Source organism: Lissotriton helveticus, chromosome 2_2 (genome assembly GCF_964261635.1).
Source record: "Lissotriton helveticus chromosome 2_2, aLisHel1.1, whole genome shotgun sequence".
Classification (NCBI taxonomy): domain Eukaryota; kingdom Metazoa; phylum Chordata; class Amphibia; order Caudata; family Salamandridae; genus Lissotriton; species Lissotriton helveticus.
Window position 1 is genome coordinate 16372677 of NC_136060.1, and position 26207 is coordinate 16398883.

Here is a 26207-nt window from a genome sequence, read left to right on the forward strand (position 1 = left end):
TCTAAAGAAAGGGTATCATCTTTCCATATGCAAATCAATAGGTGGAATACAAGATCATTAACACCTAAAATATTGTGTAGACTAAAACAACTCCCCCCAAAATAAAATGTAAGATTGTAACCACTACACAATCCAAACTGCTGATACAATGGTATTGGATGCATAAATCCTCGATGTGCACTTAAAACAGATAGTCAGAAAAGCCTGAGCACAAAGGAAACACACCAAGTCCTAAATAAGCAATCCTACTGCAAGCACTGTCATAAATGTGCATACTAAAAGTATTGAATGTCCCATACCATTTAATATTCTGGATGTTCACCAAACACTAAGGAAATCACCGTACTGGAATCTGCAGTTACAAAAGAAATGGATGGACAGAAAGCATCACTAACTCCAAACAATCTGATGGGCTGGGGTTTCTCTAAGCCTCTTAGCAATGGGCCGACTGGATCATTCTGCTTGATGGAAAATTAATTCATGATCTTCATAATCTTTCTGAAATGTCTCCACCGATAGTTGCTGCTACGGGCAAGATGAGTGAGTAATAAATAAGGATTAATCACCACAAAAACTCCTTCGTCGTCAGGGGTTGGGGGCCGTGCTCCATGTGGCTAACAGCTTGAAAAACGAAATCTGTCCAGAACTCTTGGAAATTTTTACATTTTTACCGTGCATGTGACACTTTATTAACATGGTGCTTGCAAATTGTGAAATGTGTTTGACGGCGGAAGTGAAAAACGCTATTAGCAATACAAGAACACTCGCCACAACACTAAGGTACTTTACCAATGCATCTTGGGACTTGTAGGTTGTTGTTTGGTCACGTGATGCAGGAGATTTAAAGCACCTGTGTCTGGACACTGCTTATACCTTGATCCTATGACTAAGGCGTAACTGCTGAAACGCATCAGGAAATTAAAGCCTTTTTAATCTGCAGCCACTCTTCACTTGGAGAATAAATACTGTGTTTCAGTGAATTGACCTCAGCAACTTTCTTTGATACATATATATATATATTTTTTTATCCCTTTCAGGGTTAGAGTGCAACATAACTTTTGCAAAAAAAAGTAGCAGAGAACTCTGGGTAGTTGCCTAGTTTAGAAGAAGAACAGCTCCTGTATAGAGCACCCTACAACAGGGACACTCCGAATATGCTCACCTCAAATGTTTTTCAAGCAAACTTTTTAAGTATAGGATTAACACAGTGCCATCCATGCTGAACTAGAAAGGGACAAAGTCTTTTGCCAGTTCTACAGCAAAGTCTTTGAGCATAGGATCAGCACAGTGCCATCCACGCCAAGCTGTAAAATGACAAAAGCCTTTTACCACTCCAGGCACAGTATTACAGCTTTGGATTGGTATAAATATAATCCAAGCAAAACTGGAATGAATAAAAGCAACCCCTGACACATTTTTCGCGATCACTATAGCTCTTCCGAGAGGTTTAACTTTGCCCAAACACAAGGGATTGCCTAGTATAAGTGAAAACTAAACCATTTTAGAGGGTTGGATTGCCACATAAATAATGCAAAAAAGAAGCAGAGAACCCAGGGTAGTTCCAAAGTTTAGGTGGAGAGCCTCTCCTGTATAGAGCTCCCTACAACACCAGTAATGCTCCGAATATATTCCCTCAAATGTCTGTTTTTCTAGGAAAGTTTTTAAGTATATGAATAGCACACTGCCATCCACGCCAATCTAGAAAGGGACAAAGTCTTTTGCCATTTCTACAGCAAGGTCTTTGAGCATAGGGTTATCACAGTGCCATCCATGCCGAGCTGTAAGATGCTATCTAAAGCTTGGTATTATGCAGTTTAATTGTACCCCAACATTTGGGAGATCTTTAAGTCTATTAACCAACCAATCAAAACATCGCTACCTGTGTGACCATCCCACCTTTTTCAATAGACCATTGCAAACAGTCACAAGATCTGCCTTACTACCCAGCAAAAAACATATGCCATTAGCACAGAATGCTTAAGTGCCACTGAGAGGTATTTTGTTAACCCTGCGTGTCAACTACTGAAAGCATGTTTAGTTGTGCCTAAAAACCCCTTTAAATAATAAAAATGGAGACATCCCCTTTCTGGCGTACCTCTTATTTGATAGATGGAACTGCACCAACAAGGTATTGCATTTACCCTTCCTCTGTAGGAAGAGATCGTCTCCTGTCTTGAATTAAAGGTTTTTTTTCCTTATAAGATTTATTAATTTAATTGATACTCAATAAGATCGAGACTCCAGTCAGGATTATCTTAACTAGATTCTGCAGTTATAGCACAGAAAAATATTTACCCACTGTTTTGACATGTTACAATAAGTTCACAACACATATTCATTATTAGGACATGTTAAATATTGTTTTTAAAGTAATTGTGAAGAGAAGCATGGCTTGTTGGAGCTATTCTGTGCAGTGCGGTTTACTCATGCCACTATCACGTTCCACAGGACCGGCTTACCCTCATGGAATTAGATGAGGGAAGGTTACACATAAACAGCCCTACATGCTGGTCCAGCTATAACATGAACATTTAGAAATAAAGTCACAGTGAGGAGATATGTAAACAAGAAATTGAGAAACTGTGAATCTCTATGAGAGAAATATTTGTATATTCAAAGTTAAAAGGGTAATAAAGTAGAAATAGCAAATCATGAGATCCACGTTAAAGCCCAATTTTAATTAATCTTGTGCAAAGAACAATGTACATTTTTATAAATAATTGTTTGTATATTTTAAAGGCTGTCACTGAATGTTTTTGTGTTTCTGCAGTACGACTTTGTGGAACTTCTGGACGGTAGTCGACTAATTGCAAGAGAGAAACGTAATTTACTTGAGGCGGATCGAGGAGAGCGTCAAGCGAGATCAGTTAACGTTCAAGAGGCTGGTTTCATTCAGTACCTCGATGCAGGAATTTGGCACCTGGCTTTCTACAATGATGGCAAAAACCCTGAGCAGGTGTCCTTCAACACCATCGTTATAGGTAGGCACATAATTCTAGAGGTGTTGAGAAAGCAAAATTCTTAAACCCTCCATGTGCACGATCATTGTAGATTTGGAAAAAGCAGATGCTGTATGCTGGCACTCAATCCCCCTTTCGCCTTGGAAGGGCAGTCTTCAAAAACAAAGGATGCATTGACATTCCTCCAAAGGAAGTGTATCCAGCATCTGGAATTTGAACCCCCCTCGAGAGATTAGGATGAACATGGAAGGTTCAAACAGAGAGATGAATCATTGTCTGTTCCATTGCCAACTTCAGACAAAACCTATTTCTCGCTCTCTGGAATCCTGTTGTCTACATTCCTATGACATCTTTATGAAAATGGGACATTTGTATTTTTGTCATTATTGCTGTGATGTAATTTTTCTATATCTGCTGCCCTGGAGAACATTCTGTTTTCCGTATTACATTATATAAAAGTTTCCATTTTCTTTCCCTTCTTCAGTTTCTTTGATTCAATTTGTATCTCTCTGACACCCCTGGGTTACGGCCCTCGCTATATAGAGCTGCTAATAAATGAGCCACAGCGATGCAGAGCTGCAGTCCTACATGGTGACTGCCATGTGCTGTGAGAAGCACATCCGTGTTAATTTGTCCATCATTAAAGCGCTCTGGTCGCCTTGCCGCAGTCGGCTGAGGAGCCATTTCTGAGGATGTCGTGTGTGGTTCTCGTCAAGCAGCATTATGTGTATTGTGAATGGGCTTGTCATACGCAAATCCTTAAATGTGTGTTGTTGTACCCGACGGTAATAACATGCTCTAAGCAGTAATTGCAGGAAATTGGTCAGTATTTGCTGCTCTCAGATTACAGGCGGCTGTGCAAGTTGCTGCCGTGATTGCAATAGCTGTCAGTTTCCGCAGCAGTTTAAAAAGGGTCTACCTAAGGAAACACTGTGATTGTGAGAGCCCTAATAATCTTATTTTGACTCCTGTTTTTTTCCACTTCAGAGTCTGTGGTCGAATGCCCCCGAAATTGCCATGGAAATGGAGAATGCGTTTCTGGAACTTGCCATTGCTTTCCCGGATTTCTGGGTCCCGATTGTTCAAGAGGTATAGGAATTAGACGTTCTTCTTAAATAGATATAAATTAAGCTGAAGCAACACGAGTAGTGACTAATTCCATTAAAAAAAAGAGAATGAAGGAAAGGAAACTGCCAAGGCTTGTTTCATGGCAGCGTCCCTTCTTTCAAAGGATTGCTATGAGAAGATCCCTGTTAATTCTCCTGACATGTTTTGTTTCACAGCAGCCTGCCCTGTGTTGTGCAGTGGGAATGGGCAGTACTCCAAAGGACGTTGTCTCTGTTACAGTGGTTGGAAGGGGACAGAGTGCGACGTGCCCAACACACAGTGCCTCGACCCGACATGTGGGGGCCGTGGGATTTGTCTGATGGGGTCCTGTGTTTGCAACTCGGGCCACAAAGGAGAAAACTGCGATGAAGGTAAATGGAAGATGCTCTTTTAATTTTTAATTTAATTATTATTATTTTTTTTCTTGATTGGATTGTGTTGGAAATTGCTAACTTCCCGTTTGCTCCAAGTACAATTTTGTCTTATCTGTGGTGTGTTTGTGTGTGTGTGTGTGTATATATATATATATATGTGTGTGTGTGTGTGTGTGTATATATATATATATATATATATATATTTATTCACAATGTGATCCAGATTGGTCTAACAGCGCTCAACAGCGGGTGCTCATTGCTCATCGCTAGGGTAGGATCCAAACCCTCAAACTCGATTCCAACAAGAACAAATGGCGAGGCACTCCAAAGTAGGTTACTTAGTGGTTTTTAGTCTTCCACAGCTCCACTCAACCAACGCGTTTCAGCCTGGATGGCCTTCTTCACGGTTAATAAGGCCATCCAGGCTGAAACGCGTTGGTTGAGTGGAGCTGTGGAAGAATAAAAACCACTAAGTAACCTACTTTGGAGTGCCGCGCCATTTGTTCTTGATATATATTCTTCACCAAACAGTCGTATTCAGCGCGCACATTCTCCCAGCCGGTGCAGTGTTTCGAGGTCGGACTTAACGTCTCAACAAACTCCTCATCAAGAAAGATTACCGCACTCCACGATTCACCAGTAAATAGGCTTTATTCAAGCACAATTATCACCACTACCACCACCAACGTTTCAGCCAAGAAATGGCCTTGATTATGGTATATATATATATATTTGCTAAATGCTTCATACCCTAGATCTGAGTTCAAATCTGTCATTTGCAGTAGATGTTGAAGCTAGGGTTTGCCTGTGGTGGCTTCTATTGATCCAATAGAGAGGGAGCAGACAGACATTGCTTCAAATAAGTCCCTTTAGCAGCCACTTCATGTTACATCATATTCTAAGGTCCTAGAGGCTGAAACTTTGCAAAAATTATTAGTGCCACAGGCAAACAAGCATTTGCAATGCCAATAGGTCTCGCCTATGAGAGCTGTTGGCTTTGCCAATGTTTTGTAACCATGCAATACAGCAGTGTGGATGGTTTGCGATGTGTCTTAAAGTAATTTTAAAAAGTGCTATGATGCAGCCAGGGCTTGTGCACATTTTTTTTACTTGCACTAGTGCTGGATGTATCATACTGTTTTTTGCCATGTTGCACAGCAGCCACACTGCAATACAGCATGCTACACATCATTGTGAAAGTTGTCATTGCCCATGCCGTATAGCATGAGCAAAATGCAGTGGCAGAGCTGGCAGTCTCAAAGATGAGGCTTATTGGCTGTGACAATGCTTGTTAGGTACTGGCACAACTCTCCTGTTGGTCTGAGCAAAGCAGGTAGTCTTCCCATGTGTGAAAAAGAGAAAAATATGATATGGCAAAAAATACTATCACAAAAAGAAAGCACTTGCACCAATGTCCATGTCTTAGTCAAAATACATCTGGAAGCAGATAGCATCTCCTGACACAATAGAAGCAGATATCCTCTGTTGTCATATTAAACATCCATTTCAAAGAAGAAAAGGGCATCTTTGTAATGAGTTTGGCATACTAAAACATACAAATGGCGAGAGGTTCAACAAGGATGACAGAAGAAGAAATAAAAGTAGTGCCTTAATCACGGGTCAATCAGTGGAAGGGTAGCAATAGAGCTGAAGCAATCAATACTTGGGGCATGTTCCAGCTAAAAGAAGAGGGAGTGAAGTCAGCATGTGCTGGCCAATTAGACTGCAGCAAACAACATTGGCAATGAAGCCAACTAATGAAAAGCAGTGGGTGTGCTGCAAGCCCCTTGTTGTATACAGTAGCTCTCGCAAGTGAAAGCGTGTGCGCTGTCCCAGACTAGATCTAAAAAGCAGTCTTGACTGTGGCACCTCCTGCCCTTGGAAAGCCGAGTGTATTTGTAGCTCCCAGCTACATTAAAATGCTTAGTTCCTCATCTGGTCGATCAGTAAATGAAAGTCTTTCCTTGCCTTACGATCACGTCAGCCGTACCTGGAGAAAGTCCAGTGAATGTGTTCAGTCCAGAAGGCCGAGTGTAGGCACAGCCATAGTCGTAAAATAGAGAACATTTTGCAGTGCGACATATAAATTAGTCAAATATTAGTGATTCACTGAAAGAGAAAGAGTCTTTTCTTTGATTTCTATTAGCACAAGGATGTATGACTCAGCCTTAGTCCTTGGAGCGAAGAATGAACCACCTGCAGAGGGGAAGCTCAATCATTGGATGTGAAATAGGAACTTTTTCCTAACCTACAGCCCACCAATGGTGGCTCAGAAATACACGTGACATCCAGAAGACAGAGAAACAATTCAAATATTTAGAATTCAAGCTTATGTGATGTGGTAAAACTGGTGCTGCAGATATTATTGATACACAGAACACAGAATTGGGAAATTGATTTACTCCTGTTGCCTTCATAAACCGGACTCACTTGGGATAGCGGTCATTGCTGGTGATATGTTTTAAGGCAGCGAATCAACATAATAGAGACTGGATGTATTTATCTACCTGTTTATTGGTGTGCCATTTTCTGAATTTTTCAAACATCTGCAAAGTTTCTATGAGTAGCGTCACTCATCCTTAATTTTATACATTTCGCCAAAATGCTTTAATTAAAAAGTCTTTGTGCAGTTAAAAAAAACCCACAACAAAGCATGCACTTTAATATTCTAATGTGAATTGCATTTACTTTCATTACACTAAGGGCAGACAAACTCCTGTTATGAAAGTCTCTTGCAGTGCCACTGATAAGACTGGGGATTAGTGTATAGATAAGTATTTGAGCATCCTCAGCTTCACATTGTTGTCTGGGAAGCCCCAAAGCAGAAAAGCCTGAAAGTGATGTACATCAGTCAGTGGGATGTCACTACTTCATGGTGTATTCTAAACCATACAGCCATTACTGCAAGAAACATTCAAGAACAAGACTTTAGTTTAGAAATAAGAGTCAATTTAGCCGTTTCATTACTGGAAAATGACCTCTTGGATTATTGAATGGGTGGCCTATTCCCGAGCTATGAATGTGTCTGCAGATGTAGGACATTGAGCATTTGGTACGGTGATCCAGTCTCTTCGTGACTGTGGTGGGACTCAAGCTGAAGTACCAGATGATGATTCTTAACCCACTTGGCCGTCCAGTGAGTACACAGCAGTAGATGTTGGGCCTACCACAAGGCTTACTTCTAAGCATCTCCAGCGTGACTGTTGTAATATTAGAACATTGGAATGTTGGGAGCTCCATTGAAAGCAATGGAGTGCTCCGGGCTTATAATGGCTGGTATAAGCCTGGAGCTCCAACATTCCAATGTTTCTTTGTTTACAGCTCTGGCTGTGAACAAAGGCTTCAGGGAACCTGAGGGGATTCCAATCCCCTCACGCTCCCAAAAGGCTTTATTTTTTTTGTTAGAACATTCTGTCCTCTAGTGACAGAATGTTCTAATAGCCTTATAGCCCTTCGTAGATGGGCTATACCGCTATTAAAGTCCCTCTCCCTTGTTAAAGGCCCTCGCCTTCGGCTCAGGGCCTTTAACGCAGGAGAGGGCCTTTAATAGCCGGTATAGCCCTCTACGGCGGGCTATAAGGCTATATTATAGACTTCAGCTCCCAGTAGTCAAGTATGAGAGCTCAGTTAATTGATGAACAATACGCGGTCCCTCATATGTAGCACAACCCTGGGTACTCGCCCAGTACTTACCATCTATCACATTGTCCACAGGAGCAAAGCAAAAATCCACTCGCTCTTCAATGTCTAGTTTGTTTCAGGGGCCAGTTCTCCTGATTGTTATTCTTTTTCACCCAAGGTTTTGCAAACTTAACACACACATCTCAGAGCTTTTATGCCTTCTCTGATTATTGCATTCTTCTGTCACCTTAATTTTACTATCTGCTGCCTTTCTGCTCTCTCCAAGACTCCAAACCCAAAACATCCTCATTTAAATAACAATTAAGAAATGTGTATGTAACAAAAGTCACTCCTCAACAGTGAGATTGTACTATTTCGTTTAAAGGCTGTGTTTCAGTTTGCCTATAGAGCACTGGTTGTGTGTTTTCCCATTCATTTCATGCTGCTTCTCTCCTCTCATAATTTCTGCCAGTGCAGAGATGCATTACTACTCTACTAGATCAACTCAACTCTGAAGTATTTTCAGGAGGGTAGTTTGTTTCATCACCAGTGACAGGAATGAAAATTATTGTAACCTTAGGGCTTGACTCTCATTATTGTAAAAATACTTGTATGACGCCTGCGTCTTAATGTCACTATAAAAGCATCTGCCTCTTGGCATAAGTTACTGAGTCGATAGTGTTATTTCCAATCGTTCCATTCTCAGCCTTGAGAACCAAGCATGGTCTATTACCAGACACTTATAGTTTTTAAATATGGGTTCTGAGGCTCACTATGGCGTGCCCACAATTCAATCCTGCATAGAATCCATATCACACAGTTCCTCAAAGTATTTCACCTCCTAGATATACCACTGCTATCCATAAAACGATTGCATTTTTAACCTGTAGTATTAGGTAGATGTTTGGGGCGGCTTTCTGTGGCTGGCACAAAGAATAGATGGAAGTGGTTTTCCACAATACAGAAGGAATGTTGTCCTCTTGCACCTGTCCTTAAATGATTTTAAGTAGCATTTCCAAGGTAAACAATAGTAGGGCAAGCTAATCCAAATGCAACGCAGTAAAAGAGATACATGTTTGTGCTTTAAGTTGCAATGAAGATCTCCACCAAGCCATTCTGTAAAGTGAAGCCCATTATTTTTCTAGTAGGGAGAAGTTCATTTTACCTTCCTCAATCAAATTGATTTTATTGATCAGCATGTACAAAGCAGTGCAATTAAGTCTGTGGAATTTAATTTTCAGACCATTGACCCTACAAGTGTAAAGTTTTATTGAGTCAAATTACTGAATTAAATCTCATCATCTGAAGCCCATTAGAGTGAATTAAGACGGCCCGAAAGTATGCAACTCATTTGTTGCTTGAACCGGCAAATGTGGCCATCTGTGGCTGCCAGAGGCCTGTGGAAACCAATCAGGTCATCTGATAGTAAATCCTTCAGAGAAGCCAGTCCTCATTCTGTTGTGTTGCTTTGAAGCAACACAGAGAACACTGGTTTTATCCTGCACGTGCCCAGTGCCAAAGTTTGTGATAAACAGCAAGCGGGCAGAAGATTAAAAATGGCAATAAGTCTAACCACTGGCAATCGCTTGGGTTGTATTCCAACCCATCGTTCTTTTAGCCCATCATGCACCCTTAAATTATAATCAGCTAAATGCAAATCGGTCTTGACCCTGCTATGAAAGGAATGGACCAGCCCAAGCGGCCAAGTCCTCTCTGAACCAGAATTCAAGCAACTCAAGATGGGTTTTGACCTGAGTGGGGCCCTTCTTTTGGGTGTACTTGGTTCCAGTGGCAGAGTGAGCAAGAGTCTCCCGCCTGGACATACCTATGGACATCATACACACAAAAGGTGATGAGAGGATGCTTGCAATAAGTTCAACCACTGGAAATTGCTCTGGTAGCATTCCAACTCATTGTTCTTTTGCCTACCATGCCGCGTCAGGTTAGACCTAGCCATATGCAAATGAGGCTTGGTCCTGCTCCAATAGGAACAGTCCATCCCTAACTGCCAAGCCATGTCCTCTGTGAACCAGAACACAAGCAACCCAAGACATGTTTCACTCCGAGTGGGTCTTTTCACTTGTGTGTAACTTGGTTCCGTATGGTTGGGTCTAAATCTGAAGTGGCATGATCGGTTAAAGAACGATGGGTTGGAACGCTACTCCGAGTGATTGCCAGTTGTTAGTATTATTGCATGCGTCTCTGATCACCTTTTGTTTTTTAGCTTTCCGATGTGACTGCATTTTGAACATACATCAGCTATGATTAGATCTTAATCACCATCTTCAGCACTTTGCCACTCCTCTTTAAAATGTAATTAATTTCATTTCACACCTTCCCAAACAAACCAAGAACGTCTGTTTGAAATAGATCAATTCTGTCCATCAAAAGGTAAACCATGTTTAACATGCATGTCTTATGACTCTTTGACGTTTATAGCACTTTTACTACACTGCTGCTTTATTCACGCAGCCTACCAGCCATCATTAATTGTACAAATAGTGACTTGGAAGTGACAACAGGCCAAACCGTGTACTGGCTGGATGCACCCATCCCTCATCCCAACTGTCCCATTAGAGGTCGAGTGTCTTTATCGCTTGTACTCTTTAAACATCTGTGGAGGTACACACATAACATGTGCTGTCATATCTATGAGTACTTTTCTAACTGTAGATAAAAAGTTAACCTGTTATCATGGTGAGGGCCATACAGGGCCACCACACCACATACTCAAAAAAATGTAAAGCTATAAGGTTAATGTGTTTAAAACATTTCATATAGGCCACTAACTCTTTAATCACTGTATAGTTTTTGGTTGTTCCCTTCTGAGCTTGTTTGCTAGGACATCAATGGAAGGACATTGACACATTTAGCTCTATATTACGTTTATCCTGGTACTCGAAGCTCTTTAAATATAAGTTTATATTACTTTCTAACTTATAGTGTTTAACTTATTGAGACAATGTAATTAGTGGTCACTGCCTCATTTGTTGTTCACAGTGCTTAATCCATATGTTCGGTGCCTCCTTGAACGCAGATAAAAATATAAAATGGATGACATTACCGTTTTAAACCAAATAATACTCCATATGTTACAAAGTGACTCACTGTCTCATGCTCTGATAGCTGTAGATTTATTCCATATCTACCAGGGAGTTGTACAATGACATTGTCTTTCGAAGACGTTAAAGGAACGAAGCTATAGGGATTCGCCACAGTCTCCCTTTTAACCTCACAGCTGACATCTTCTGTTAGTGTGGGTGAAAGGTTTGCTGTATGTGAGGAACATTGTGGCCACATCTCAGAGCCACAAGGTCACTCTTGCAGTTTCAAGTGTGGGAAAGCTGCTTCTTCTACCCACGTCCATGTTCTATGGTACCAAACATGGCTGGGACATGGATTTAAACTAAGAGGAATCGGAGAAAAACCTTTAGTTGCTCTTTGAAATCCAGCCCTTCCTTGCTGTCTCCCAAGAAGGTGTAGTTTTTAGTTGACAATAACAGCATTGACAGGTATGAAAATCTACCCTCCGTTAGGTATTAAACATGATGTTGGGAAAGAATGAATATGAGATTGGCCTCTGTACCTTTTGGGCCCACTATCTAAATTGAACTTTATTTTCTCATTGACAAGCTGCCGTAATGATTCACAAGAAAAGGCAGTTGTAGGCCTTCTCCCTGGTGTTCAGCAGTGCGTTGCTTCCCAGCTAGATTTGCACTAAATAAGCACCGCTACATCCCTACAACCATAGTCCAAGACACATTTGGGAATTATCTAGCTTGATTCTTTATTTATGGTTATGTTCCTGAGGTGTTAGTTTCCCCCTTTAATCTTCTGATGTCATAATAAATAAATATTTAAATCCCAAGGAATTTCCAATTTTCACAAAATACTGATAAAAAATGATGAACAAATCATTCTAAGATATTGAACACTAATGTTTCTTTACTACCTATTGTCATCACGATGGTCCCAGCTTATTGTCCACGTTGACTCCAGGTTGCTTCCCCAGCTTGAAACAATGTATGCTTTCTTAAATCTCTTAAAAGTCTATTCATACCACCTGTTGGTGATTTTTAGGAATATAATCATGTTTTTTTTCCTTCTCACTAGCGGATTGCCTCGACTCGTCCTGCTCCAACCATGGAGTCTGCATTCATGGGGAATGTCATTGCAACGCAGGATGGGGCGGCACCAACTGCGAGATACTCAAGTCCATGTGCCCTGACCAGTGTTCTGGCCATGGGACTTATCTTCAGGAGTCTGGCACGTGCACCTGTGATCCCAACTGGACTGGCCCAGATTGCTCAACTGGTAAGGTGGTTAAATTAATAAATAATCACTCCCTTTCTTTTTCACTTACTTTCATTCTGTCCTTTTCTCAGTGAAGTTGACAAATCTAGGACAAGATGTACTAAATAAATGTAGCAATTTTAAACCCTGCAATTTGAAAAAATCACTGAATTTGTGACCACAAAATTATTTTTGCAATGTATAAAACTCATTTTACAAGTCAGATAACTTTTACTGACTTGTAAAATGAGTTTGGAGACCCATGCCAAATCACAATGTTGAAGGGGAGTAAAAGGGTGCGTTCCAATCAAATTGCAATTCTGTACTCAATGTATCAGTGATTTGTGACCACAGTTTCAATGGCAAACCACTGTACAGTTATCGACATTCCAAAAGAGAGGGTTACCATTCAGAAAGGGGACGAGGCTCCTTTGAGACACTTTCCCTTGCGGGAATTGCAGTGGTAACCTCAGAGGGAGTAGCCAGTAACGAGAGGAAAGAGGCACAGGTTATTTTATGGCACACAGGCTTCTTTAAAAACAACAAAAACTTTCCTGTTTCGAAATGTAAACACAGGGCTGATGGTCTGCTATCCCTTGCAGGCCACCATCTCTGTATTTATAGCCAATTGCAGGGGGTTGAACATTCCAACCTGCCTAATTAATATTCGTTAGCCAGGTCGGTATGTGACCCCCTGCGAATGGTGATTTTGTGAACCGGCCTAACAATACATAGGTCGATTTTAGAAAAATCAGACCTTGGTCGCAAAACGTTGATGCGTAATCTGTGACCACTTTATGAGAGCAGTATGTTGGTGCATCTGGCCAGTGTTAGCTGGCAATGTAGGTAAGTGCAGTATGTGGCATAGACATCAGTCATCAAGTCGGAAAACTGTATAAAGCAAGTGGAAAACACACATCACAGAGCATTGCATTGTTTACATTTGCATAATATTGTCTTTTATTTTTTAACTGTAAGAGCGATCTACTAATGTCAATCCTAGTTGTTTGTATAGTGCGAAAAGGGAGTGACGTTTTCTATGTACATCTTGTACTACTGAGCTGCACTGACAGATTAGTTAGAGCCTAACTTATGCTTAACGATACCCTGATTAAATTTCAGAATGTTGTGGATTGAACATGCCAACACATAGCAATTTGTTTTATAAAATCACTATAGCCAGGCCTGCTGTAAAATGTAGTCCTTCTTATTCGTGGCTGGTTTTCTTCTCGAGACAGACGAAGAGTAATTGTCTGTCAGGCACTCAACTTGGCCCTGGGATAAGTGCAAACACTGAAAAAATACTAGACCGTGGCCAGGCTGTAATGCAGTGCAATGTACTTTAAAAGCAAAATACCGTGTCTTCCTTGCACATGTTAATGATTGTTAAGGCATTTTCTTCTACTTGTTATTTAAGGTTAAAAATATGTGACAAGTCACAGCTGGCAATATACAATATAAACAAAATGGCCACATTTGTATGTATTTAGTAAGGTGTGTTATTTAGCACTGTGTACCACTGTTCAGTTTCTTCGCGGTGCTCTAGGTGAGCGATGAATCTGGATGTGGCGCTGAAGGGAAAGTTAAAGACCTTTTGGTGAATGTGAGATCCAGTCCATTACTCCTTAATCAGTATCTCAAGTTATGTGGCATTTAGTGCTCAAATTTCAGACCTCCATGTTTTTTGAGTCTGCCCCCATGCATACATGAGTGTGTTTCATAGTCTGTGGCCTTCGACTACTGGGGCTGTATTGCAAAGAGCACCCCCATAGGCAGTGGACCGTTGGACCAAGCTTTTTGTTTCTAGTTGCACTTACGTGCTAGAGAAGGTGCCGAAGAGGCTTATTGCAGTCCATTCCCCCATAGCTTGAAACAGTCAGTACACATTTTGCATCCACGTGATAGTTAGGGGGACATATTTGTCATTTGTATGGGTTGTTTCTCCATTAAATTTAGAGAATGCCTTTACCGCAGCAATTGAGTCATATAACTGCGAGTGCAGGGAGAAACAGGTCACCGGATGCTGACCACTTTCAGTGCTCTTCTGTCCCAGCGCAAACCCAAGCGCACAGCTGCAGTTGTATTATGATGCAATGTCCCTGTTCCAGGTAAATTATCCAGAATAACTAATTTCTAAGAACTCCCTCAAGATAGCCCCCCTTGAGGTCGAGTCAGCCCTGGTAGTACTATCTTAACAGGGTGGGGTAAGGTGGCCAAGGATGAAGCTTCCCACATTATGTGGGTGAGACCAACTTATCTAATTTCCAAAAATTGCTCAGAACTAGAGCAGTAATGTAGACAGGTAGACATTAGTATTGAAAGGCACTAGAATCTTACGGGTGCCTATGTGAGACTACAATATATGATGTGAAATGTCCCTGTCGGCCCCATTTTGTATAATATGGCCCATGATGTCCTTTTGCCAGTGGTGTAGCAGGGGATGGTCCGCCCCAGGCGTGACCGGCGGGACAAGTTTTTTTTGGGGGGGGGTCGGCTCCTCCACCCGCTCTTACAGGCGTTTACCTACGCCTTTGCGTTTTTTTCAACCTTCAGCCGCTTTAATGTTCGATAGGTGATGAGATATGCCTTAGCTGAGTGCAGGATCCTGTTGGCATTGCAATGTTAGAAATGGGGTTTCTGGTTGGCAGGGCATGCGCCTACCCAGGCAGAACCTATCCCACTCTAGTCAGGTAAGGGAGTTACACACCCAAGATAACCCCTGCTCACCCCGTAGGAAGCTTGGCAGAACAGTCTGGCTTTTCTCAAAGGCAATGTGTAAAGCATTGGCGCAAAACACACAGATAACTGTCTCCAACTGAATGCTTCTAAAACCGAAGTTCTAGTCCTGGGCAAACAGGCTCATTTATGGGGAGACTGTTGGTGGCCAGAGGAATTGGGCCAAGCACCTACTCCGGTGACAGAGGTAAAGAATCTGGGCATTTGGCTGGACTCAAACCTATCTTTTACCCCCCCATACGAAAAGAGTTGCGGGGACCTGTTTTGGGGCTCTTCAGAGCCTTAGACCTATTTTTAAGTTTTTTGATGCCTCTACTAGGCAACTCATTCTCCAAGCTGTGATTTTGTCCGGATTGGACTATGCCAGCTCCCTTCTCCTAGGTGTCAACCAAGCTGAACTGACTCGGCTTCAACGCGTGCAGAACGCGGCAGCCAGAATGTTGGTCGGCTTGCCTAAATTTTGCTCTGCTAGGCGTACTATCTCCGATCTACATTGGCTGCCCGTTGGGCAGAGGATTAAGTTCAAAGCCTTGTGCTTGGTGTTCAAGATCCTAAAGGCTGCCTCGCCCCCCATTCTTGTTCAAGCTATCTCCTATTACACCCCGGCCAGAGCATTACGCTCTACTGGTCAATTCTTGGCTAAGATTCCTCGCTTTAAAAAAGCCAGAATTGGCGGCCGTTCTTTTGGTGTTCTGGCAGCAAAACTTTGGAACTCACTCCCTGTTAACATCCGTTCCATTCCCGACCTGCTGCCTTTTAGGAAAGCCGTGAAGACATTTCTCTTCACCTTGGTTTAATAGTATTCTGTTTCTGGTATGGTCCTCCACAGTGTTGTGTTGTTCTGTCCATCATAGCGCTGGGACGCCGCTTGGCTGTGGCAGCTACGCGCTTTACAAATAAAAATAACATAACATAACATAACACGTCATTGAAAACACCCTACACCATCACTGTACATATTATGCAGGTCCTGAAACGATATTCGCTATCCTGTTTTTACAAGGATCAACATGACATTTATCAGTACATTCAGGTCATGAAAATGCAGCAGTTAAGTTAGAGGAGAAACAACACAAATCACCATATCACATCACCCATATGCAGGATGTAGTAATCCATCACAAGAATCCTCATGAGTGCAAGGAAGCAATGCAGCTTATGAAACAGCACATGAATCACTGTATTACCATCAGAATATAGGTTGCAGAGCCTCTGTACACCCATTAAGGGTTATAAGGTAGTACCAGGAAGTTTTCCTAACATACTGGCAGTTTCCACTTAGGGGCCTTCGTTAAGGATTTACCCCTTATTGTCGCCAGTCACTAAGGTACGTTACAGCTGGGTGTGGGGGGCACATGCATACCTCCACAGTCAGCGGGGAGACCACGCTGTGACCCTCCCTGCTTAGCGTGATGAAAGGCAGCTGGCTGCGTTCATGCAGTGCAGCTGCAAGACAAGCCCCTGCTTCGTGTGATGAAAGGCAGCTGCCTGGGTTTGTGCGTTGCAGCTGCAAAACAAGCCCCCGTTTTGTCTAGGAGGCATAAGCCACCTGCCAATTCCCCTTGAGCCCAACTCACCCTTAAGGCGGTCTGCGGATCGGGACAGACTGCTTCACATTGGGAAACTACGCCCCCCCTTGGCCTACACTGTACTCCTGGAGGCGGGCAGGGTGGACATGCTTGATGTACCCGGGCTGCTCCCGGTTACCAGGCAACACGAGGAGGTGGCGCTGACATTGTTACGCTCTCCCTCTGTCTGTTCTTCAAATTGCGGGGTCGGGACCTTCTGACTTCCAGACAAGTGCAGCTTCGAGATCCGGGACTGCGCTGACTGTGAACAAAGCATGCTGGAATGTGCCCCCAATTGTGCCCCGGGGGCACTGTGAAGTGCACGCTTGCAGTGTTTTCAATGCTCCACCAGTAGCTCCGGGTCAAAAGAATTGGACTGGTGAAAGTGCTTCGCCACGCAGAAACCAGGACTACACAACAGCGCTCCACACGTGCTAAGCTGGAAAATAAAACACTCCTACAGGCTTTCTTTTACCTAAGGCTAAGAACAGTCCAGTCCTTCTCCTGTTCCAGACAGAAACAGCAACTCAGGTCTCAGCTGCCCCCACCATATCCGGGGCAGCGCTCCCACACAACTCTCCAAGCTCTCCTTCCAGGCAAGTTCCTTTTTGATCCATCAAGGATACTTTGAAATCTTTGATTTCCCTGAGACTTCCAACAGGAGGCAAGCACACACAAGACCTTGGAAATCTTCTCAAGCAGGATTCCACAGCAGGGCAAAAAAGAAATAGTCCTTTTCCACAGATAGAAGCAAGAACGTCAGCCCAACCCACCCCTCACACAACAGAAATTGTAGTTCTCCTCACAGTGCTCTTCAGCTTTTTTTTGTGGCAGCGTCCTCTTGTTTCCAGAGGTGATCTAAAGTTTTGGGGTTTAAGGTCTCATACATTACCTGAGCTCAGTACAAACCAGCTTTGTCCTCCCTGGCCCAGCTTGACCACAGGCGGGTGAAGACAGCTTTATGCAAAGGAGACACAGCCTATTCAGATGCTAGTGAAAACGCCTCTCACCACTCTAAGTGCAGAAAGGCCTATTCAGTGTGGCCATGAGGAACCAAGGAAAGGCAGGACACACCTCAAACCCACTTGTGACTGTCTAGAGTGAATGCACATCTTCTGCTCCTGTCACTCCTAACCCAGTTAGAGGCACACAGAATGAATGCCCTCTTTCTAAAAGTGGCATTTTGAAACCTATAATTTCAAAATCACCTTTACAAAAATTTGAGTTATTAAATTCTGAGTTCAGAGCCTAAACTCTATTTTTCTATTGTGTCCCAATGTAAAGTTACACTTGTAAGATGTTACAAGGCAGCTCCCATGTTAACCTATGGGACAGATAGCCTTTCAACTTTGAAAAACGAAATGCACACTGTTTCACTATCAGGGCATGTAAAACACACCAGCACATGTCCTACCTTTCACATATGCAACCTGCACACAGGGGACCCTTGGGCCTACTTTAGGGGTGCCTTACATGTAGGAAAATGGAAGGTCGGGCCTGGCAAGTGGGTGCCCTTGCCGGGGCGACATAGCAGTTTAGAACTGCGTGTGCAGACACTGCAGTGGCAGGTCTGAGACACATGTACAGGGCTACTCATGTGGGTGGCACAACCAGTACTGCAAGCCCACATTAGCATTTGATTTACCGGCCCTAGCACACTGAGTGCATTTTACTAGGGATTTATCAATAAATCAAATATGCCAATCATTGATAACCCATCAGAATCACAATTTTCAAAGATATCATATGCACTTTACCACTGATCAGCAGTGGTAAAGTGCCCAGATTCCTATAGCCAATACAAACCGTGTCAGAAAAATAGGAGGCAAAAGGCAAAATGTTTGGGGATAAACCTGCAAAAAAGGGCCAGGTCTAACAAATAGATGCAAGATTTTGTGTGCCTCCTGATCCTTTGCATCAGTAGACCTTGTGGATAATGCAGAGGACACTGTACCGGATTCTCACATAAGGTGGGAGCCACAGGACAGATATTTGAACTGGTTTGTGTGCTAATTGTTATTGTAAATTGTATTAATATAGCACTTACTACCCCTGATGTGGCATAGAAAGTGCTTTGCAGCGAGTAGGGCGCTACTCTGGAGCCACATAGCAAAGAGCACAAGGAAAAGCAATAACATTGACCAGTCGCTTTTCAGTTGAAAAATCAGTTGCAGGCAGCAAAACTGCACTGTCTGTGTCCCCGAGCCAGTCATCTTTTTGGTTTAGGATGAATTTGTTGAACGTTGGATATGACTGATCGATAAAAGTAATCATTAAACTTGGGACTAAGTGTACAAGAATACATGTTAAGTGCCTCAAATGCCTCCAAGGTAGCACAACCTTGCAGATAATGGGAAGAGGCAGAGGTGTAGGTCCCAGTGTGCCCATTAGAGCCATTTATATTATTTTCTAACAGACTGTATTTATTTTCAAAGGAGGAACACAATGATGCTCGACAATGAGATGGCTCTGAAAAGCACGGCTGACCCCATCTCCTCAGTACAAGTGTCCAAAGCTGACACAAGGCTTGTGAAAAATGTCTGTGTTCACACACAATTAAAATTAGTGGTGAGTTTGAAACCAGAGAGCTGTGGAACATGTCAAAGCTCTAATTTAAATTAAGATATGTGTGATGATGTGCTGATAGTGTCTGCCCCAAAACTGGCTGTGGAATCTGGCATTATAGACAATATTGGTATGGCTCTGTAATTCACTTATGTAAATTTGCCATGGTCTGGAAAGGAGAGCTGCCCTGCCTCATTTCAGCGCTATCAAGAGAATGTTGCATGTGTTTAACACAGACCCATGCAGCTTCTACTGTGCAGGGTTTCCCTGCCTTTTTAAGAGCCACACTCAGCAGTAAGCCTCTATTTATCTGGAAGGGCATCACACCATGGGAAACAAAAACCATTGGGTGGACTGCCAGGCCTGATCTCCTCTGAACGGGAACCAACCAACCAATCCAAGACTGGTTTCAGTCAAACCCCGCCCGGTGCTCTCTGTGACATAGAAATCAAGCTGTCCCCTACTGATGACGCTGAACTGATCTATGTTCCCTCACTGAGGGTGCCAGGCTTGGCAGTTCAGGCTCAGCTGTTCATATCCGCACAGGACCACGGCTGATTTGCATAGGATTGGTTTCTATCTTGGGTGGCATGGTAGGCAAAAATATGATGCACTGGATTGCGACCCAAAGTATTTACCAGATGCTGGAGTTCATTTAAGCGATCCACTTATCACTTTTATTTGGCTGTTTTTGTTTATCTATATGGTCCTAAGTTGTCAAAGACTCTGTCCACTTATTTCAAGGAAGCCCTCTACCCCTCCCATGTCATTTTGGTTTAAGTCACTGGATAGTTGCTCAGTAAAGTTAAAATTTCAAATTAACTATGGTAAGCAAAAAAACAAAAAAATACATATAACGTATTCAGTACAGGTAATTGTACATGTTGCAAGTTCTTGGATAGGAAATTCACCGACTGACCTTTAGATGTCTTAAAATGGAGAGCTTTGTAAATCTAGGCGCCAGGAACCCGTTTGTTGAGCTGCTAAAGGCAAAGGATGGATTCTTTTCATCGCCGCCTTTATAGGATAGAAATCAACAGAGCCTTCCTCTATCTTCATCAGCAGTCTGTCCGTTAATTAGCCCTTCCATTCCACCTCAGTTAAATTACCTCTAATTAATAAGTTCATTACAAAGATTGACGCACCTTGCTCAAAGCTAGTGTGCTAAAAGCTGATAAACACCTTCACCCTAATGAAAAATTGATTAGATTGTGGAGAAAAAGGGTATGTCTGAAATAAACCTTTCTCTGCTGGAGCCGAGTTGATATTCTGTAGCTTTGAAGCTAATCAAACCATCGCAAGTCTCTTAATCAAAAATGTAATTCAAAGTAGATAGAAATTGTTCTGGTTAAAAAATAAAGGGCAGTGAAAGCTCCATTTGCTGCATAAACCTTTCTGTCGGCTACATGTAAGAAGAGTCCCAACTGCTTTCTGCGCTGTGTGTGATGTCCTTTTGCACCTTCAGACTGCAAATAGTAAATTTAGCATTTAGGGTAAGAGTGAGGAAAGAGGGAGAAACTGGATAAGAAGAGACCTTGCACATTTTTTTCTGTTTGGTTATTTAAATGCTGACTTCTGCAGAACTACGTGCAAATAAAAAAGGAATTTGGTTGATGGCTGTATAAATGGATCCAGACTGCGCTCCATTGATCCACAATACATTGCTGTTTTGTAACTGGCTTGTCCTTATGACCTTCAGTGTGTTTTGGATGGCAAGAGAGTGAGGTGCAGTTTAAGAATGACCAGTTTCCTCATTATTGTTACCTGTCATTTGTGCAGTACATTTCCACCATTGTTGTGGTCTCACAGCACAATTTTCCTGTCTTTCTGTTTGGAGGCCATACCTACCTGCCTTGTAAAAATAATTGCAGGCTGGAACTTACATGTCTTTTGAATGGTCGCAGGCTGTGACCAAGATGCCTTTTCCAAATGTTTGTAGTCTGAAACTTGCTTGCCTTGTCGGAATGACTGGACCCTGCATGCCTTGCCTAGATGGATACAGATGGGAATCTGCACTTCTTGCTAGAACTGCTGAAGGCTAGAACCTGCATGCCTTGTCTGAATAGCTTCAGTTCGGAGCCATCATGCCATATCTGGATGACTTCAGTCTGGAGCCAGCATGCCTTGTCTGAATAGCTTCAGTTCGGAGCCACCAGGCCTTGTGTGAATGACTTCAGTCTTGAGCCTGCATGGCTTGCATAGATGACTTCAGTCTGGAACCCGCATGCCTTGTCTGAATAGCTTCAGTCCGGATCCATCATGCCTTGCCTGAATGACTTTATCCTGGAGCCAGCGCATGCCTTGTCTGGATGACTACGGTCTGGTGCCACCAGGCCATGTGTGGATGACTTCAGTCTGGAGCCAGCATGCCTTGTGTGAATGACTTCAGTCTGGAGCCAGCATGCCTTGTCTGGATGACTTCAGTCTGGAGACAGCATGCCTTGTCTGGATGACTTCAGTCTGGAGCCACCAGGCCATGTGTGGATGACTTCAGTCTGGAACCAGCATGCCTTGTCTGGATGACTTCAGTCTGGAGCCAGCATGCCTTGTCTGGATGACTTCAGTCTGGAGCCACCAGGCCATGTGTGGATGACTTCAGTCTGGAACCAGCATGCCTTGTCTGGATGACTTCAGTCTGGAGCCACCAGGCCATGTGTGGATGACTTCAGTCTGGAGCCAGCATGCCTTGTCTGGATGACTTCAGTTAGGAGCCACCAGGCCTTGCGTAGATGACTTCAATCTGGAACCAACATGCCTTGTCTGAATGTCTTCAGTCCGAATCCATCATGCCTGGCATGGATGACTTCAGTCTGAAACCTGCCTACCTTGTCTGAATGGCGACCATCTGGAGCCAGCATGCCTGGCCTGGATGACTTCAGCCTGGAGCCCGCATGCCTTGTCTGAATGACTTTATTCTGGAGCCAGCATGCCTTGTCTGAATGGCTTCTGTCTGGAACCTGCATGCCTTGTCTGAATTGCTTCCATCTGGAGCCAGCATGCCTTGCCTGGATGGCTTCCATCTGGACCTGCATGCCTTCTATTAATGGTTGCTGGCCGGAGCTTGTATGCCTTACTTGATCAGTTGCAATGCAAGTTGGGGACTGCATGAATGGTTGGTATATGGTGTGGATTAACAGTAGCTGACTAATGAAGCATGTGATGTAGTTGGTGTGGATCCAAGGGGTGTTTTATGTAGGGTGGCTGGACACTGCGCTTAGACATGCCTGTGACGAGAATAAGAGAGGAGTCTCAAATTCTGTAATACTCATACATTTCTTGCATGAGATACGGTTCTGTTATAAGTCACAGGCTCACATCCTCATCTGAATCCACCGATAACGACATTAAAATCCCAGGAGCTTCTCTGGGGCACATTTAGTCTGAGGTCTGCGTCACAATATTGAAGCTTTGGAAACACGGAAATTCTGCCAAGAGGAAGAAAGAAACTACAAACGCAAACTAAAATGTACTGACATTGTATCAGCTGTTGATATATCATTTTCTAAGGCCTTGGGTGCATTTTTCATATTTTTGTTGGCCTATAAATACTGTTAGTCTCGAGTGCGCTTTTCAATTATTCCATCAGTTTTCAAGGTCTTGTTAGGAGAGAGTGCTGGGAGACAGGTTGTACAGCCCTACACTGATTTGTTTTTAACGTACTTACCGTTATTTAAACTACAGTGCATATAGCTGTCAGTATTACAAATTTACTGCGAGCAAGGAGGGGACTATACTTTATATTTAAGAGAGTTGTCATTATGTCAGGGTTTCACTAATGTGTCTCATAGCGGCTGATGCCTTTTAATGAAAAATGTGTCAGGCGTGCAAAGCATTTCAGATGTAAAGAAAGGCCTCCTTTGTGAAAATTAACATTTCTTTCCTGCAATATATTCTACATAGTTCAACACTCTTGAATCTAGAGCCCTCCGGCGGTGGAAATATGGAGTCCTTTCAAACATGTGCATAAAAGCACTGCCATTTGCTCCCACCTCTGCCCAGTGCCTAGCACCAGCATCCTACCACACTCTACCAGCCCTGCAGTGTGTCTCTTCTGGAGACAATGAAGGGCCCGGGAGTCATGTCAACTCTGGGTGCACTTGTGTAGCTGATCGTGTACTCATCTAGGGCAACTCTTGTAGGTGAAAGATCACTTTTAACTTTTCTTTCTTGGTGCAGTTTATCGTGCACATAATTCTTCCCTTCAAAAGTTGTATCTTATGTTATTTAGAACTTCTCACATTTTTCTAACAGAGTAAAGTATGGAGCAATCAGTTTTCTGAATTTCTCTCACCATTATTAGAATCAATTTGACAATTCACACAAACTTTACTATGTTTTTCATTGGGCTCTGGCTCTGGAGGGCCCCTGTGCACAAATAACATGCTGTACTCTGTGGTGGCGTCTCACCCCATGTCTTTGCCTTACCTTAAGAATATGCTGCCCTTGCCTATGTATATTTAACGTAGCTTGTCATTTGAGGTGTCTGTGAATCATGCAAAGAGGCACGTCACCTGTTTTTGGGTCTCTCCAGCTTGGCTGTATGTCTTGCACCAATGAGTGTTCTCCAGAAGACAATTAATATTTGAGACATCCGCTATGGTCCTGTAAGGGGAAATGGTGTTCCCTGATGGTGGACAGCAGGCGCTGTTCAGTGTAGTGGAGGTTAAGGAGATTCTCCAAGAATGCGGTGGTTGTGACAATAATGTGAGTAGTGCACTGCAAGAATACCCACGAGAGCTACTCTGTATACTGGTGAAAACAATGTACCCAAAGGTAGCTGACGACATATACAGAGGAATTATATAGTCAGATCTCGTGTACTGTATGCTGCAAAAATGATGGTTAGTAGCCTTCACTTTCAGTTTGGTCAAACCAAGGTATTTATATTGTATCAGCGTCTTGGGGATGAGCTCATTTGAACTAAATTTGCCCTCCCTAGTAACACAGTCACGAAATATTAAGGGACATTTTTATTTAGTAGGCATTCAAATGTTTGCAAGATTTTAAAGCATCAGTGTCAACTTTCCACATTATCCAAAGTTATGTCTCTTGAAAACATGCAATATAGTGGCAGATTATTTTGCATAAGATTGTGTATCCTACCACTCTTTGGCTATGCATAGGTTTCCTATTTGCCACATTGTTGCCGATATATCACAATAAATTAGCATTTGGATGTTTTCCGCTAGGTTTTCACAATAAGATGTTATATAAGTGTGCAGTAAATAAAATGTAGCTATTGATTTAAGTGTGTGACAGTACCTTTTTTTTTTAGCTTCCAAGTAATCGGTCTGCCTTGTATGCAATTTATTAATAAAAATGTGGGTTGATTAGAAGCTGGATTTATATTTGTACTTTGTTTCTAACGTTAGTCTTCTGCCCTGTATCACATTTTAAGAACATCTTTGTATTTCTTTCCCAAACAGAAATCTGTTCTGTGGACTGTGGTACACACGGCGTTTGCATGGGTGGAGTGTGTCGATGCGAAGAAGGTTGGACTGGTCCTTCTTGCAGTCAGAGAGCCTGTCACCCTCGCTGCGCAGAGCACGGCACCTGCAAAGATGGCAAATGCGAATGCAACCAGGGTTGGAACGGAGAGCACTGTACTACTGGTAGGCCAAACACATAGTTTGTCTTTCTTAGTGCACTTCGAAATTTTAAATTCTGAGATCGGATAAGGTGGGCGACAATGTGATGCTACAATAGTTAGCAAGTTATGCAACCCTGATTTTAACCATTTTGCATTCTGCATAACTCAGCATATAGATGTATTTAAATAGAAATATACGGTAGATTTTTAGAGAGCAACAGCGCACTACAGTTGACACTCTAAACTAATACCCAACAGAAGAACCAATTTTTTATTGGTTTATAGTATTTGTCGGTCTGCACCTTCTGTACCAACATTTTTTAAAAAAAAATTAGCACAATCTCTGCCACATCTTGCCAGGATTTATGTAGCTTAAAGGAAATATAGCAAATTGAGAATCCACTACTTTTTCTCCCATGGGGAACTTTTGTTATAACTAGAGCACAACAGCTGCAGTGGATACATCAGCAAAGAGCTTCCTGCATCAATCCTTCATAAAAAATATCTTAATCTAATTCTAAAACCCTGCTATTCACTATGTAATCGTGTCCAAAATCCTCAAAAACAATATATCCCTGGTTGGCCTGTTATTTTCACACTTTCGTATCCAGTGAAAAGGATGTTTTAATGTAAAAGTGGTGGTTTTAATCACTCGCTACATAATAAACCTGGGCTTTAGGGATTGGAAAGGAGTCATTCTAGTCATACCTGAAGTCGAAACAACGAATAAACAAAAAAAACAAGTTGTAATGTTCTAGTCCCAACATTAGATGGCAGGAAAGTACACAGGATGTCAATCTGTAACATCAAGCTTCAAACTGATGGTTACAGTTAAGTACCATTTTGTATATCTTCAATCAATACAATATCATTTCTAGTTTTGCAATTGTAAGCACATTGTAGCATAAGGTCTCACAATACCTACCACTAATCCAAAAATTGTGATTGGTAGTTTTAAATTTATTCTGTCCTCTACCTACAGCCTGAGGGGCGGTCTTTAGGTCTGGCTTTTACAGCATGAATGCCAAACAGACTTATTTTCAACTACTGGATATCTCCAACAGTCCTCTTTCAGTCATTGGCTTGAGACTTTGTCAATCAATTTTTTACTCCGCTCAGTAGAATGTTCACCTCTTACCCTGTGACATTGGCTGTTTCAGTGTTTCCTTCCGCCTGCCTCCATTGGAGTGCTTGCACTGAACTGCAGGACAGACTACTTTGTAACTGTAGCCCCCTCTGTCCGCTCCAGCTGGCTCCTTCCCATGTGTCTTGCTCCAGTATGTTAACACATGCACTCAGACTTGTAAGTTACTCCAATACTTATTTCATGGTTGGAGTACATCCAGTTCCGGCACGGTATGCAATGAACCCAATCGTGGCGATGTGTTGTCTG

The 26207-nt window shown here is 42.6% G+C and overlaps 1 protein-coding gene across 2 annotated transcripts in view; it reads left to right on the forward strand.

Annotated features, from left to right (window-relative positions):
* Window positions 1-26207, forward strand: part of TENM3 (teneurin transmembrane protein 3) — a 1441545-nt gene that overhangs the window by 1272246 nt on the left and 143092 nt on the right. For both annotated transcript variants that reach the window (XM_078677989.1, XM_078677990.1), the window contains exons 11-15: window positions 2771-2981; window positions 3948-4049; window positions 4244-4438; window positions 12176-12376; window positions 24651-24836. In XM_078677989.1, the coding sequence (XP_078534115.1) occupies window positions 2771-2981; window positions 3948-4049; window positions 4244-4438; window positions 12176-12376; window positions 24651-24836 (895 nt within the window). The remainder of the gene's footprint in view (window positions 1-2770; window positions 2982-3947; window positions 4050-4243; window positions 4439-12175; window positions 12377-24650; window positions 24837-26207) is intronic.